At 30.0% G+C, this 14,809-nt stretch overlaps 1 protein-coding gene across 1 annotated transcript; it reads left to right on the top strand.

Moving 5' to 3' along the window:
• Positions 1-11,770: 11,770 nt before the first annotated feature.
• LOC113382472 (PCI domain-containing protein 2 homolog) lies at positions 11,771-13,192 on the top strand. Its single transcript, XM_026620821.1, has one exon. It carries the CDS (start codon positions 11,970-11,972, stop codon positions 13,140-13,142), a length of 1,173 nt encoding a protein of 390 aa, XP_026476606.1. The 5' UTR covers positions 11,771-11,969; the 3' UTR covers positions 13,143-13,192.
• Positions 13,193-14,809: the final 1,617 nt, after the last annotated feature.

Raw genomic sequence — 14,809 nt, 5'->3', positions numbered from 1 at the left:
CCTGATCACTTTGAATTAATTTATTGTGTGTTAAAAATTTACATTTCGGGTTGAGAATTTGCACTAAAATGCAAATTGTTCTTATTAATTGTTCCTATTAATATCACGTAAGGACAACGGGCGCTACCAATGAATTATATTCTTAGATTTACAAATTTCAACTTTTATGAAATTCATTAGACATGCAAATTACTGATTACATACAACTGGTAGGTCTATTCTTGTTCAGTTATTTCACACCCAAATCTACAACTAAATATATTTATTAATTATGATAAATAGTCACATCGGGGTCAAATTATAAAATGATTCTAATTTATTGCAATAATAGAATATAGCTTTATCTCTTTTTTTTAAGATAGAAAGATTTCTGATAGAATGTTTTTTTTTTTGATATTGAGCCAGTACAAGGTTAGGTTTAGCCAGGGTATAGCTTTTTGACAGTTCGTGACTACTAAATCATTCGATTATTCAACATTACAAATAATAATGGTTTTTTTGATGGTGTGAGTTAAGAACGCTACTGAATGAGCTTTTCCCGCCACATGTGTAATTTGTACTTGCTCTACTAGTAATTTGTTTGTATTTCGCATTTAAAATATATAGATGATAAAATACTGAACACGATATCATTTTCTTGTTCTAAACGTGATATCTATTACAAATCCCCGTGTCTCAGGATACCGGCAATAACCGTGTAAATAAAATGTAATTAAAAACCGATCTACTTCAAAGCGAATCGAGTGGCGCAATCGTGCAATAAGCGGCAGGTAACTTTCGTGCTTCAACCTGAGATCAAAACTAAAGACAGAACGGATGTTATACCGGACTAAATTCAATTTCCTTTCGATGACGTCAGAGCCGCAGTGCAGTTGCGCGTTCCTGTGGCTTTGCGGAGAATTACCTATGAAAGCGTTTATGAATTCGGGAATCGCACTTTTGGGATTATTTGAACCCACATCGGGTAATATTTTCTGTTCATCTCCACTTACAAGAATCCAATCTTGGCTGCTGAAGCAATTTTCTAAATTCTAAATGTCGCCTTTGTAAGAGGACACCAGGAGGGCACGGTTTAAAGTCGTATCGATAAAAGAAGATTAAAATTTATCCTGAAACCCCAAGTTTTGGAAACAGTTACTTTGTTCTATTTTGACAAAAAGCTATTAATTATTATATATTATTAATAAATTATTGTTATTTTGATGTCACAAATTTGCATTCTTATTTTGACGCCACATATTCGTCGGAGATCAGTGAGTAGAGCTTTATTATTGAAAGCACATTATTATAAAATATAAAATATATATTAATAACTGGGGTACAGTTTAAAGACAGGATACATTATACTACAAAATAATGCAATAAAAAGAATTGGTTTTATCATATATGAAGTGTACTAAAATATATTTTAATTATTTTAAATTTATTATAATTGCTCACAAAAACATTTAAACAAACATTAAAATGTATATTTCCATACTTATAATATACACATCAATTGATTGCCAAAGTACTTTATTTTGAAAAATATTATTTCCGAATTGCTGACTTCAGCTGACAGACTGGTTTAAGAATGACTTTATTATTTTATTACATATAGGTACGTTTAATCTACTTCCGAAAAGCCAATTCATCGGCCTTCGGAAGTGTTCTAATTGTTCTAGCTTTTTATTGGATTTGCACCTCAGTTTAGTTTCTTGCCCAGGGACATCCCCAAGTACTTTACATGCTCTTGGGTTGATTTTTGTTCAAACCCTTTAACATACAAGTTTCACTTTTTGTTATAAAAGTAGTCATAGCATTTCATTGTTTTTTACTTGCCGACCTCATATTAAGAAATAATTTTTACTGATTATCGGTTCGATTAGCATCGACCCCAATTACTTGAGATATTATGTGCTATTGCCCTTTCAGTGCATTGATGAAATATGTATTCACTTATATATATATATATATATATATATATAAAATACATAAAAATTAAAATTTTCTATTTGCGCAATCGGTAACTTTATTTCAAAACTCTGCACCAACATAGTTTAAATAGATTCCCATGATATATGCAACTTACGAATAAAATCTATTCCAGAGTTAGGCATTGTGATTCAGTTATAAGTTAGTTTGTCAACGAGTTATTCCTAAGAGTTATTTTGCGTACATTCAAAGTAAAGTACGAATCGAAATTGCTAGAGTTTTCGAATAGAATTCTAACTATGTCAAATGATAACTCAGCGATGCGAACATGACAATAAATTGAAAAGTTTTATATTTTTGTTTTCATATTACTTAGATTTGTCTATTATATTACGATATATAAAACAATTGTTTTTCTTTATTAACTTCTTAAAGGGAAGACTTTTCAGACCCATTTGACTAGGTTTAGTGGTTGACTCACAAAAACCTTGCAATCTATTCATCCATAACATGCATGTGTAAATTTATTATGAAGTTGGGCCAATAACGTATAAACGAGAAACTTCTAATTAAGTTTCATTTGAACAAATATATATTCTTACAAAATTTTTCACTGAACACAATAATCATAATCGAATACTTGAAAGTACTCAATGATCATTTAAATATGTATTACCCTAGTAAAGAGCAAAGACCTGCAAGATAATCCAAAACCTAATACAGCAATTCATTTCGTATCTCACATTTCCCAGTTGCTCCATTTATCTGTATCTTAGCTTAGCACGACGTAAATGTAATTCCGAAATGAGTAGTCTGGTTATTGAAGCAAGACCTTGGCGGTCGCGGTCGCTCCTGTTCCCTCGTGAACCTCGTTTGTAATGATGAGACTGGGTTGAATTTCAAAACGGATGCCTTACCGCGGAATAAGGCTGTACTGATTCTGCTTAAATCGAAAGCGATGTAATTCTAATTAAAGAGTAATTATAGGTCTAGAAACTTATTGGAAAAAGTGTAGGCTATGTATATGTCAAGCTTAAATCGTAAAAAATCTGTTCACACACACACACATACACACACACATACTTTTTCCAAATTTGGTCTCATTCGATTCAGAATGGCTTGAAACGTCGAGAAAACATAAAATTAGCGAATCGAATTTTTTGATGAAAACATAAACTTCTCCTTCGGGAAGTTAATAATCTGCTACCATTCATATTAAAATTCAAATTAGGATTCGATAACTTCTAGAAATATCTATATTTAAAAATTCAATTTTCAGATCAGAAATTTGTACGATATTACGATATTTGAACGAAATTGAGATATTCATACGATATTACTATATTACGATATTTGTACGATATTACGATATTTGTACGATATTACAATATTTGTACGATATTACGATATTCGTACGATATTACGATATTCGTACGAATAGCGTAATATCGTACGGATATCGTACAAATATCGTTCAAAAATCGAATATTGTAATATCGTACGAATGTCGTAATATCATCATCGATGTTTGAATATGAATTATTCATTATTATGAATTGAAATTCATAATAATGTTTTAACATTTTATATCAAAACATTAGCTTTGAAAAGTTCAAATATTAAAGTACTTGTCCAAGAAATGTGAAATGATTGAATTTTATTTGAATTACTTGATTAGAATACTATGTATGTATTTAAGGGATATTAAGATACCTTATAAATATATATAATTTAGGGTAATTGGGGTAAAAATAAAATTTTAAATTACTAAATATGAATGAGAATGAAGAAAAATTGCTGATTTGTTACTTATTCACTCTCGTCGTCACTCTGTCCGAAGGCAGGTTTTTGGTGTACAAGATGTAACATTTTATTCTTAAAATGTCTAATTAAATTTTTATATTGGTTTTTAAATAGTTTTATTATTTCTTAAAGTTGTTAGAATATTGTTCTGTAGTAAATGAGCTCTTAAAATGTTCCAAAAGTTTTAGTAAGAATGAAAAGTTTATTCTCAAATAATCACTAATAAGTATATATAAACATGTAATAACATAAGAGGCCATACTTACCTATTCGATAATAGGGTTCATGAATATCTTATGTATTTTTTAAGTGTTATCACTCAATTTCGGTTTCTGCGATAGCTTAACCATATTTCGATTATTCGAAAATACTATTTGATTTGCAAAAAATTAATTCTCCACCGGAATGTGTGATTCTTGTGAGAATCCGAGAATGTAATTGTACACTGAAATAGAGCATTTACGATATTACACGGCACTTTATTACCGAACAGTTTAATGATCCCTGGGGCAACTACTAACAGCTGAATCCGTGTCAACGATTTTGTAAACACGGATAAATGATGTAGCGGACTTTAGAAGGGTTGAAGAAAACTTAAAAAAAAAAAACAATTTTTGGGAATTGACACTTTATTTTATAGCTACTATATACCTATTAACTAAGTATCTTTGTTACAAAAGCCAATGAGCTTTACGTAAAATTCATAAAGTCAATTATAGGGAAAATATTTTCTATAGACGAAACTCGTACACATAGTGTGTCATGCGGATACATGTAGAGGAGTGGATGTCGTCCATGGACGACACTCTTAGCAAACTCATGCCGGTTCAAGATTTTAGCTAAAACTTAAACAAAAATAGCTAACTTACGTTCCATTTGATATTACTTTTCTTTGGTCTTTAAAATGCAGATTTACTTTCGTAATTTTATTTTTTACCTTTGTATGAGCTGTTTTAGAGGTAATTATCATATTAAATTTTACCACTTTATGTTAAATTTTCTTTATAATTTTAATATATATTTATATTTTGTCAGTGATGATTCGAACCCGGATTCTGTGCCGGTTCGCCCTTTATCGCATAGATGGTGAAATTGCAAACTCTAAGCATCTGCTGACACCACTACATACTCACCTTATTTCTATTGATTTTTATCTTAAGGCAAAAATGAAAAATAACATTGCTTTACAGTTATATAAATACAATCATAAAAAAAATATGAATTAAACATCTTGTTTTCATTGTAGAGCAAATTTGCTTAAATGTACACATTCGATACATTTCACAAAAGTTCATGTAAAGGTTAGTTCTGATCATTTTTAGGGATTCACTATTTAGAGTCTTAAAACAAAATATTGAAGATGATTTTTATGTCAAATATTTAATTGGAGACAATTTATTTGAAAATTTTTATTTCAAAATCTTTGCATAATAATAGGTATTCCAAAATGATTTTTTTTTTGAAAATTTTCAAACATTGTTTCTTTCACTCGGTATACTTTACGTTAAGCATTTACTTTAAATTTAATGATTTTAAATGAGCTGCCTACGTAAGCTATAACAATAATTAACTTACATTTATGAAGATTAAGACATTTACAGACTAAAATTTCAAGAACATAATATTGATTTATAAACTTTGGTAGCAATTGCATACTAAACTATCTTGACCTATCAATTTTGTGCTTCCTTTTGGAAAACTTCCAACAAAACTCCTTATTCCTGTGCTTCGTATTGCCAAATATAAAAAAATGGTCCAGTTTTATGTACGTACATCACGTATTCGGCGATATAAAATTTTCACTGACAAAAGCAGCTCAATTGAAACTGTACTTTTATTGAATACGTGTACAGCAATTGTGTTTAAAATGTATTTAAATATTATCTTTGACACCTAATTTAGAATTCGATCACTAATTTAGAATTTTCCATGGAAAATTTGGGCTCTGTGGAAATCTTGAAACAAGAGAAGTAGTCAAAAATGTAATAAGTTATTTTGAATACAATCTTTTAACGTAAAAATAAAGCACCTTAAGCTTTATCCTGTGAGCCTTTCACTCACAGATGTTATAAGTTGATTGACGTGGGATAAAAAGGTAAATGATAATATTCTACTCTCTCTCGAAATATTGCTGTACAACAATGGAAAATTAATAAAAATCATTATTGGAAATGTCAGTTTCATCTACGTCGAAAAAATGACTACTATAGCATACCTATAAACATTTCTTTGAAAGAACATGTGGAATTCATGTAAAAATTATCCGCTATTTAAACTTAAATTTTGTTGAAATGTAATTTTATTTTAATTTATGTCCTGATTCTTAATTATCTAAAATTTCAAAGTTATTAAATTTATGAAACTGGAATGCATCTCACGGTGTCAGGAATCTACCCTTCTTTTAAATCCGTTTTTTAAAAATCACATTTTGTTTAAACTAGATAGTTAATAATTTTCAAGTGCTATGAGTCAGAATTTTGTTTTTATTAGAATAATTCTGTTTATTTGTTAACAAAATCAGTATTTTTAAAAATTATTTGTTTAAAAATTGCACTCAAAAGGGTTGATTTTTTAATACTCTAAAATGGTTAAATTTTTTAGATGTGAAACGAGTTATTTTTTATTCTAAATTTTTCTAATTTTGTTTTGAACCGAATCTTTACCTTCTTTATTAAAAACAGACATTTCCAGCAGAAGTATAATTTTACTGTTGTGTAAAATCAATGATCTCTCTTTTGATCCAATTATAAGTTACTATGCACATCAAGTATATATATTTTAAAAGTTTTACGTATTGCAAATGTTTTACTCAAATAGAGATTGTAAAAATAAAATGCCCACGATGTAAACTTCCAGGCTGATGCCCTGAGTTTTGACGTCATGAGGAACAGGCTTATATAAAATATTGATCGAACCTTTCGGCACGACCGTGGCCGAAAAATAGAACCAGGGGTGAATAAATCAAATTTTTCCCACAAAATTTCGATATGGGATAACCGAGAGCGAAGGAATATTACTACACAATCCAGCTTGAATTTTTTTTATCAAAAATTAAATTTTCACGTTTTTAGATCAAATAAACTTTTTTTAAATACGTATTATTTTTTTAAATGCTGCTATAATGAATATATCACCTACTTGCAATGTCTACAAACATTAATTATAATAAATATTTATCACATTGTATGTATGAAAACGAGAAAATAATGAGAAAAGCCAATGTAATGGCGACTGTGCTGTAATGGTTTCTTTGTATTATGATATCTTTAAGACCTGCCAAAAAATTTACATGACCTTTAGAATGAAATGTGTAAATTTTAATACTCTTTGCGTAAATATTGGCTATAAATTTTCATTAAATTTTCATGGTACGCCAATACATTTGAAACGCACGTATCTACTATTCGGAAAAGTAAATGAAATGTCTAACACACAGTAGTGAAAATCTGTTTTCACATTAAAATATAGACGGTGATTTATTTCTAAATGAAAATAGTCCCGACCCGGCATTGATGCATCTAATAAAAAATCATTACTTATTATTAGAGAATTTTCAATAATAAAATTCATCGGAGATAGATCAAACTTTGGCTGCCTTCTAAAAGGCTTCTTCATACATAGCTAAGAAAAAAGCATTCCATGGACTCTTACATACCAAACCATTTGTTTTCTTTATATATTTTTGAACTGCAATCAGAAAAAAGGTCCTGTAATGTGATGGTTTGACTTTACTGACTGTTTTAGAGATGGCACCCAAACAGTTATCCCATGTCTATGAAATGTATTTTATTATTACAATTCATGTTTTAGTGATGCTTTTTTATTGAGATAATGCCGGGTAAGGGTTATTCTCACTTGGAAACATATTGCTATCTATATCTCTAAGTGTGTACCGATGTCCACTACTACTTAATATCAGGCAGTCCGAGGGAAATATCGAACCTGGAACCTCTGATTGAAGTCCCTCTGATGTTTTAACCACGGGATCTCGGTTAGAATAATCTAAACAATATTTTTTTCAAATATTTTTCCCGCCCAGCCCTGTAAATCTCTCCTCGTAAGCGTCAAGCAGCATCTCGTTATGAATCGCTGAGGTTTTATGTATACTAAATATTTCTAAACACGTTCCGAACTGCTTTGTAAAGTGCTTATCTGACAATGTGTGATGTATGTAATACATCGCTTCTGGCACACATCAACGATTCTCGAATGCGGAAACAATGTTTGAACGCCCTTCCGCCCTTCCGAAACGAATTAGGGTAGAAAACTTTTATGCTCTCTAATTTATTATGGGAATGGAACTGTTTTATTGCGGTTATTTATCCGCGATAAGAAGTCTTCATTTTGATAAAATGATTGTAATATATTTCTCATATTTCATAGGGCTCGCCCGTAGGTAAGCGGTTAAGAGCGACGGGATCTGAATCAGAGGTCCCGGGTTCGATACCCACTTCGAGCAGCCTGTTGTCAGGCAGCAGTGACAACGATTTTCACTTGGAAATATAGATAGCAATATATTTCCAAGTGAAAATAGCCCTTGCCCGGCATTGCTGCACCGATAAAAAGTCAGCTCTTTAAAATCGGTTGATCAAGGCATTCATAATCGTATTCTTATTAAAATTGAGGTTAAATTCATACTTCATGATTTATTATGAAAATAGAATTGTTTTACTACAATTATTTTTTATATTTTTATACTGGAACAATTCCTTCTTACTTTTCTGGTTTATAATAGCTCAAGGCCCTTTTTATCGTATCCATATTTATATACAATACTTTTCTTTTAGAATTTGAACTTTTGGTTTCTTACTTATGTTAGTAATAGGGTTGTTTTATTACAATTATTATCACTTTCAACTTCTTTTGCTGCTTAAAAATTAATTGCCCAAGGCATTCGTTAGCAATATTATTGTCGAATATATTAGGTTGGCAAATAATAATTAAATTTTTAGGTTTGCTGATGTAGTTCAAATAATATTACCCACGGCTATGAAATTGGCAAATCGGAACGGTGATTTAATGCCCGATATAATTGACATCACATTTCTTTGACCACCCGGCAAAAATTATTGGAGCAGATTTGGGATGTTTTGCCATATCCATCATACTGTTCTTACCTTGTACCTTCTGAGTATCTTCTGGATTGATCTTTACAAAACTCTAAAAATAATAGACAATTTAACGATGGTGTCAAATTGTACATGATTCAGTTTTTTGCTAATAAAACGAGAGTGTTATGAAAGGAAGATGATGATGCTTGAAAGATCACAAAAACGGACAACACAATACTAAATAATTTTATTCAGTTTCATAACTAAAGGGTGTCAAATCCGGAACCTCTGATCACATCCAATCACTCTAACCACTCACGTTTGGGCAAGCCCATGTTGCATATATTTTTTCAACACGAGATATTTTTAATTGTATTTTTTTTCATATCTTATGTAAAGATTTGGTCTTACATTTGTGTAAAATACGCTCGAGTTTTTAAAACATATTAATCCCCTTCTACAAAATATGGGCTATTCATAAATATTGAATTATAATACCATCCGTAATAAATTTCTTTCTTAAACCATTTCAGTCTGACCTTGCACAGAATTGGCGAAATAAAACTGTTCTCCATTGTTTGCGGATAAAAAATAAGCCACTCTCGACCAGCATTAACACGCAGTTAAATTGATTTATACGCCGCCCTGGAATCAAATATTCCGACCTTTGCCAGAATTTCCTTAAGGAGAAGTTCGTAGGCGGGCGCAGCCTTAACAATGCCCCTTGTTATATAAAAAAAAACTCGATGACCCCACGTCTGAACTATTATCGAATTTAAACCGCTCAGTTCGTCCAATAAAACCGTTCATATAGAATTTACTATATACGTGAGTCTATTTATCAATTCGCAATGGGAAACGAATTGGCACATGATGTGCAGACTAGTCGGTGTTTCTTTGTAAGATGATTGCGTGTGCTGGCAACAAAAACGATAGATTTTGTAATCTTTGTGTTTTTGAAATCATTCGAGTGTTCTAATTAATTTTTCTTTTTTTCTCATAAACAAATTGAACCCTTTTGCTACGAGTGTCGTCCATGGACGACATCGGCTCGAGTACCTTTGTGTTCGAGTGCTGTCCATGGATCACCATGTTTTAGTCTTTGGTAAAGACTGACTGGGCTGTTTCTGCGTAAAAAGTTGTTAAATTCTTTTTGACTATTTTAATGTAACTTTGCATGCATAGCTATAGATATTATAGTTAGTATAGTTATCGATCATCCTACCTTATTTTGAATAACAAGGTTTTCGAAGGGTTCTTTCCCTAAAACTGTATTTATTTTCACTGAATTAATATATCAATTATTATTCCATGGCCAAAGGGGTTGTTTCCCCGTCAGATAGACTTGTAATACAGTGTTTCGATCTTTCTTGAAAGAATAATGAACCCCTAAGAAAACAAAGTGCTACCTATCTCATATATTTTATGATGGAGGCACATAAATTATATAGAAAGAATGAGTTTCGTGAGCAACTTTTCTCATAAACTTTAGCTGCCAAAAAATGATTTATGTATGGTGGAAAGGGTTCTTTGAGATCTGACATGGATTCATTACAAGGATTAAGATGGTTGTTTGTGTTTTGAAATTTATGTTTTGATAAAAGAAATATATTAATGTTTTAAAAATTATGTGTTGATTTAATAGTCTGTCGAGATTATCGATTGTGGAATTCAATAACCTCAAAATTTCTAGATTTTGCATGCACTTAGTCTAGGTTTTTTTAATTAGTTTATATTTTATTATTAATTATGTGTGTGACTTAATAATGCTTAATAATGCTTGGTATATTTATTGAATTTATTGTTACTTTAATACTGATTTTTCATTGATAATCAGTTTATGTTACTAGCCATTTATACTATTTTGTGTTAATAATTTACTATTAGTTAATGATTGAAATTGTATGAACCCTGTATGCACTATTGCAAAACCATTTATAACAATTCGTCAGATACTATAAATTGTACAGCATATATTTTATTTTATATTAATCACCAATGAAGCATATTATTGATATTATTATTTATTATCCATACTGTAAAATGTATGGTATTCCTCAATATTATTGTGCAGATAGTATGGACGCTTGCCAATTTATGAAATATGATGTTACCGAAATCTTGCTTGATGGATACTTTCAAGAATCAATTCATGAACATTTTGTAATCATATTGAGCTATTCATAATATTTTAAAATTGGAGTTATTAGTCATTCCTAATTAACTTCAAGTTATAAACAGTTGACTTAAAATAACTTGCAGTTGCTTTCTTACTTTTCTATTACTTTGTCAATTTCTGCTTAAAAGTTAGTTTTTTTTCTTGAGAGAAGAGAAAAATTGCTCCCTCAATATGCACACATATACATATGCGTGTTTGCATTTGTTCTTTTAAAATTGATTAAAAAAAATACATATACTACCTGATTAAAAATACATATACTAACAATATCGTATCATTATTGTACCATTCGAAATTGTAAGAATATTTTTATTTTTTTTACGTGTGAAACTTCTGATTGCATAGCAAATTCAAAGCTTTTCACAGTTTTTAGAACAAAAAAACAAGCATTATAACATCATAGAAAAATACACATCAAAATAAGATAGATGCACCGAGAATACCAAATTTTCAACATACTGTTTTGACATGTTTTGTTACTTTACATAAAAAACTTTAACTTAAACTTTACATTAAAAAAATTGACTTACACCACATGGAAAGAACCGCTTTAATATTGATTCCTGATAAGTTTTGGAATCATTTTAAAATATAAAACTTAAGTTTATACATTAAATTTTGCGGAAATAAAAATTTAAATTGATACCGTTGGTGCGCTTCCCGTTGTGAACTTCCTTTCTTCTCATGATCCACACCATTTAGAAGCATATTTGCGGCAGAGTTGTGCTTCTTGCCGCTAGATGACAGGAAAGGCCACTCAGTTGCTCAGAAAGTTTCGTTATTATCTTGTTGGCCATTCTGTTTTATAATGGAGTATGGAAGTGGAGTATACAATTATTATGTGAGGTTTGTCAATTTTGAGGTTTGACAATACACATAAATACAAGTTGCGTATTTTAAACTGGTGTTAAGCGTAAAATAGTTTATTCAAGCTGATATATAGTAATTTAAGTAATGTAGTGTCTATTTTCGCTTCAAAGCTCGGCTTATAACCTAAAAATAACTGCGTCTCAAATATCACAATGACTACAATTCATCAATACTTACAAATTGTAGAACGTGCCTGGAATGATCAGGATGGATACGTTCTTGCAGAATTATTAAGTTTGAGAGATAAACATGCTCAAAACACAACTTTACATGTATCGAAACCTGAAAATTCAGTGGAACGCATTCTTTCCCCGCCTTTAGATGAAATTGTAATTCTACACTTGAAATCTGCTACTTTGTTAGGCCAAGGAAATATTCAAGCGGCTTATAACACACAAAGCACCATGACAACAGCATTCACCAAAATGTTGCAAGCGCAGAAAGAAGAGAACTGGATGTTGCCTATGATGTACACGATTTGTCTGGACTTGCGTTTACTAGCAACTCGTTGTGAAGCTGGAGCCCCTGGTCCATTACTCGAAAAAGCAGCTGAGTGTCTAATGGGTTGTTTCAGAGTATGCGCTGCTGATAACCGCTCATCAGACAGAGACACAAAGCGTTTAGGCATGTTATTATTGGTAAACCAATTGTTCAAAGTTTACTTCAGAATTAATAAATTGCATTTATGCAAACCTCTCATAAGAGCTATCGAGTCATCGTCTTTTAAAGACCAGTTTCCGTTAGCACAACAAATAACTTATAAATATTTTGTTGGTCGCAAAGCTATGTTCGATTCAGATTATAAAATGGCTGATGAATATCTGAGCTATGCTTTCGAACGATGTCATCGTGAAGCTAAGCAAAACAAAAGACTTATTTTAATATATTTAGCACCTGTAAAAATGCTTCTGGGACTTTTACCGACTAGACAAGTATTAGAAAAATATGATCTTTTGCCATTTTGGGAAGTAGCAACTGCAGTAAGAGAAGGCGATATAAAGCAGTTAGATAAAGTTATTAAAGACCATGAAAGATTTTTTATCAGTAGCGGAGTATATTTAATTGTAGCTAAACTTAAAGTAATTGCATACAGAAATTTATTCAAAAAAGTTTATTTGATTTTACAAACACATCAAATACCTGTACAAAGTTTGCAAGATGCACTGCATTTAGTTGGCCAATCTGATGTTGATGTTGATGAAACTCAATGTATTGTTGCTAATTTGATACATGAGGGCAAAATTAAAGGATATATATCTTATCAACATCAGAAATTAGTTGTTAGCAAGCAGAATCCATTTCCACTCTTGTCAAGCATATCATAAGAAATTTCATTCATTGTTAGAATTTTAACTTATATTTATTTGTAAATAGACTAGACATTTATCTGTTTTAAATATATTTGTCGATTTTGATTAAGAGATATAATGTTAGTAAAATCAGATATTGCTATTGATTCTGATAAAATAATATGTATGTTTTAATATATTATTTTTTGTAAAGAAATTGTTTTTATTTAATATTTGAAAAATCACATGATTTTGCAATTACAGATTTTTATTCACACTTTGTGAACAATCTTTGCTCTTATAAAGTTGACCCTTATAAACTATGATATTAATGGTTATGATAGCACAAACATAATTATTACTTTTACTTTATTGTAAAAAAACAAACCTTTTTCTACAATATAAACAGATAATGTAGAACACAGAGATAAATATATCACATTTTAAAAATGTAGTGTTTATACAATTTTCATTCTCACATTCTTATATTTTTATCATCTTCAACAAGAGCAGTAATTTATAAAAGTAATTAAAAGATAACATTCGCGCGGTTATATAAAATGCGATTAATGTCAAGATCTCAAAAGACACTTTAGCAATTATTAAGACGTTACGGAAAAAATTGATTGTGGTAAACAGAAAAATACAACATGGAATCACAATAAAATATAAGATAAAAATAAAATTAAATCTGGAAAAATTATTGGAATAATAGACGATACGGTGTCACAAAAGCAAATGTATATTGTTATAAATATCAGTTAATAATATATAAGTAATTTCTAAAAGATTGTGCTTTCTTATTTTTTTTGACGGTTTTCTTTCTGCTTCTGGCGCGTTTTTAAGAAGTTTATATTTCTGTAAAGTTTAATCAGCTCTTGTTTTCAATATGCAGTAATGTGTAAAATATATGCAAAAAAGATTTCAAACCTCGCTCCATTTTTTACATAATGTATTGTAATCTATTTTACAATAATGAATTACTATTCGCATAATATTTATTGCAATCGTGAAAACAAGGTATTAATTGTGAATAATCTGATTTAATTTTCATTACAATTTTACATTCAAATAAAATTGACTGTTAATACCTAGTTTAATAATAATTTTATGTATATTACACCTAAATTACAGTACACCTAAACTAATATAATTCTGCTACCGGCATACAGCGCAAATAATGATGTGTGGAATTTTTGTATTAGAAATTAAAATACGAATGCATAATTGCAATCCAATTCCAAATTATAGTAAACAATAATTAGCATTTGCAATAATTTACATTTAGCTATTTTTGTGACTTGATGCGATACACATGATTTGGCATGGTGGTTTTGGAATATAATTATTTCAATATTTTAATTTATATATTGTTTGATAATTTTGTAACTATACAATTCGTATTATTCGCTATAGAAATGGTAATCTATTCTATTGCAGATTCGCGAGTACATACGGGCGATGATTTTGATTTTGGCGATGTATTGTTTATTTATTTACATTTCAATAGGCTGCATATACACTGAATGATGTCAATTTATGAATATTTAGCTTTATACCATGGGAGCATATTATAAAGCAAAAAGCTGTTTGTACAATTCAAGGGTTAAAAGTTTTTTTATACATTTTGGAAAAAAATATATGCTTCAAAATTGATGGAAAACCATTTTGTTGTTGGAAAATTAGTTCAGTATTTCGAATAT

Source organism: Ctenocephalides felis, unplaced genomic scaffold (assembly GCF_003426905.1).
Source record: "Ctenocephalides felis isolate EL2017-DRISC unplaced genomic scaffold, ASM342690v1 CF-g0.4_SCAFFOLD_03451, whole genome shotgun sequence".
Lineage (NCBI taxonomy): Eukaryota > Metazoa > Arthropoda > Insecta > Siphonaptera > Pulicidae > Ctenocephalides > Ctenocephalides felis.
This window is presented reverse-complemented; position numbering and strand designations above follow the sequence as displayed.

Bases quoted from the DNA above. Each gene is read 5' to 3' on its own strand.
- LOC113382472 (XM_026620821.1), top strand. From the start codon at position 11,970: ATGACTACAATTCATCAATACTTACAAATTGTAGAACGTGCCTGGAAT.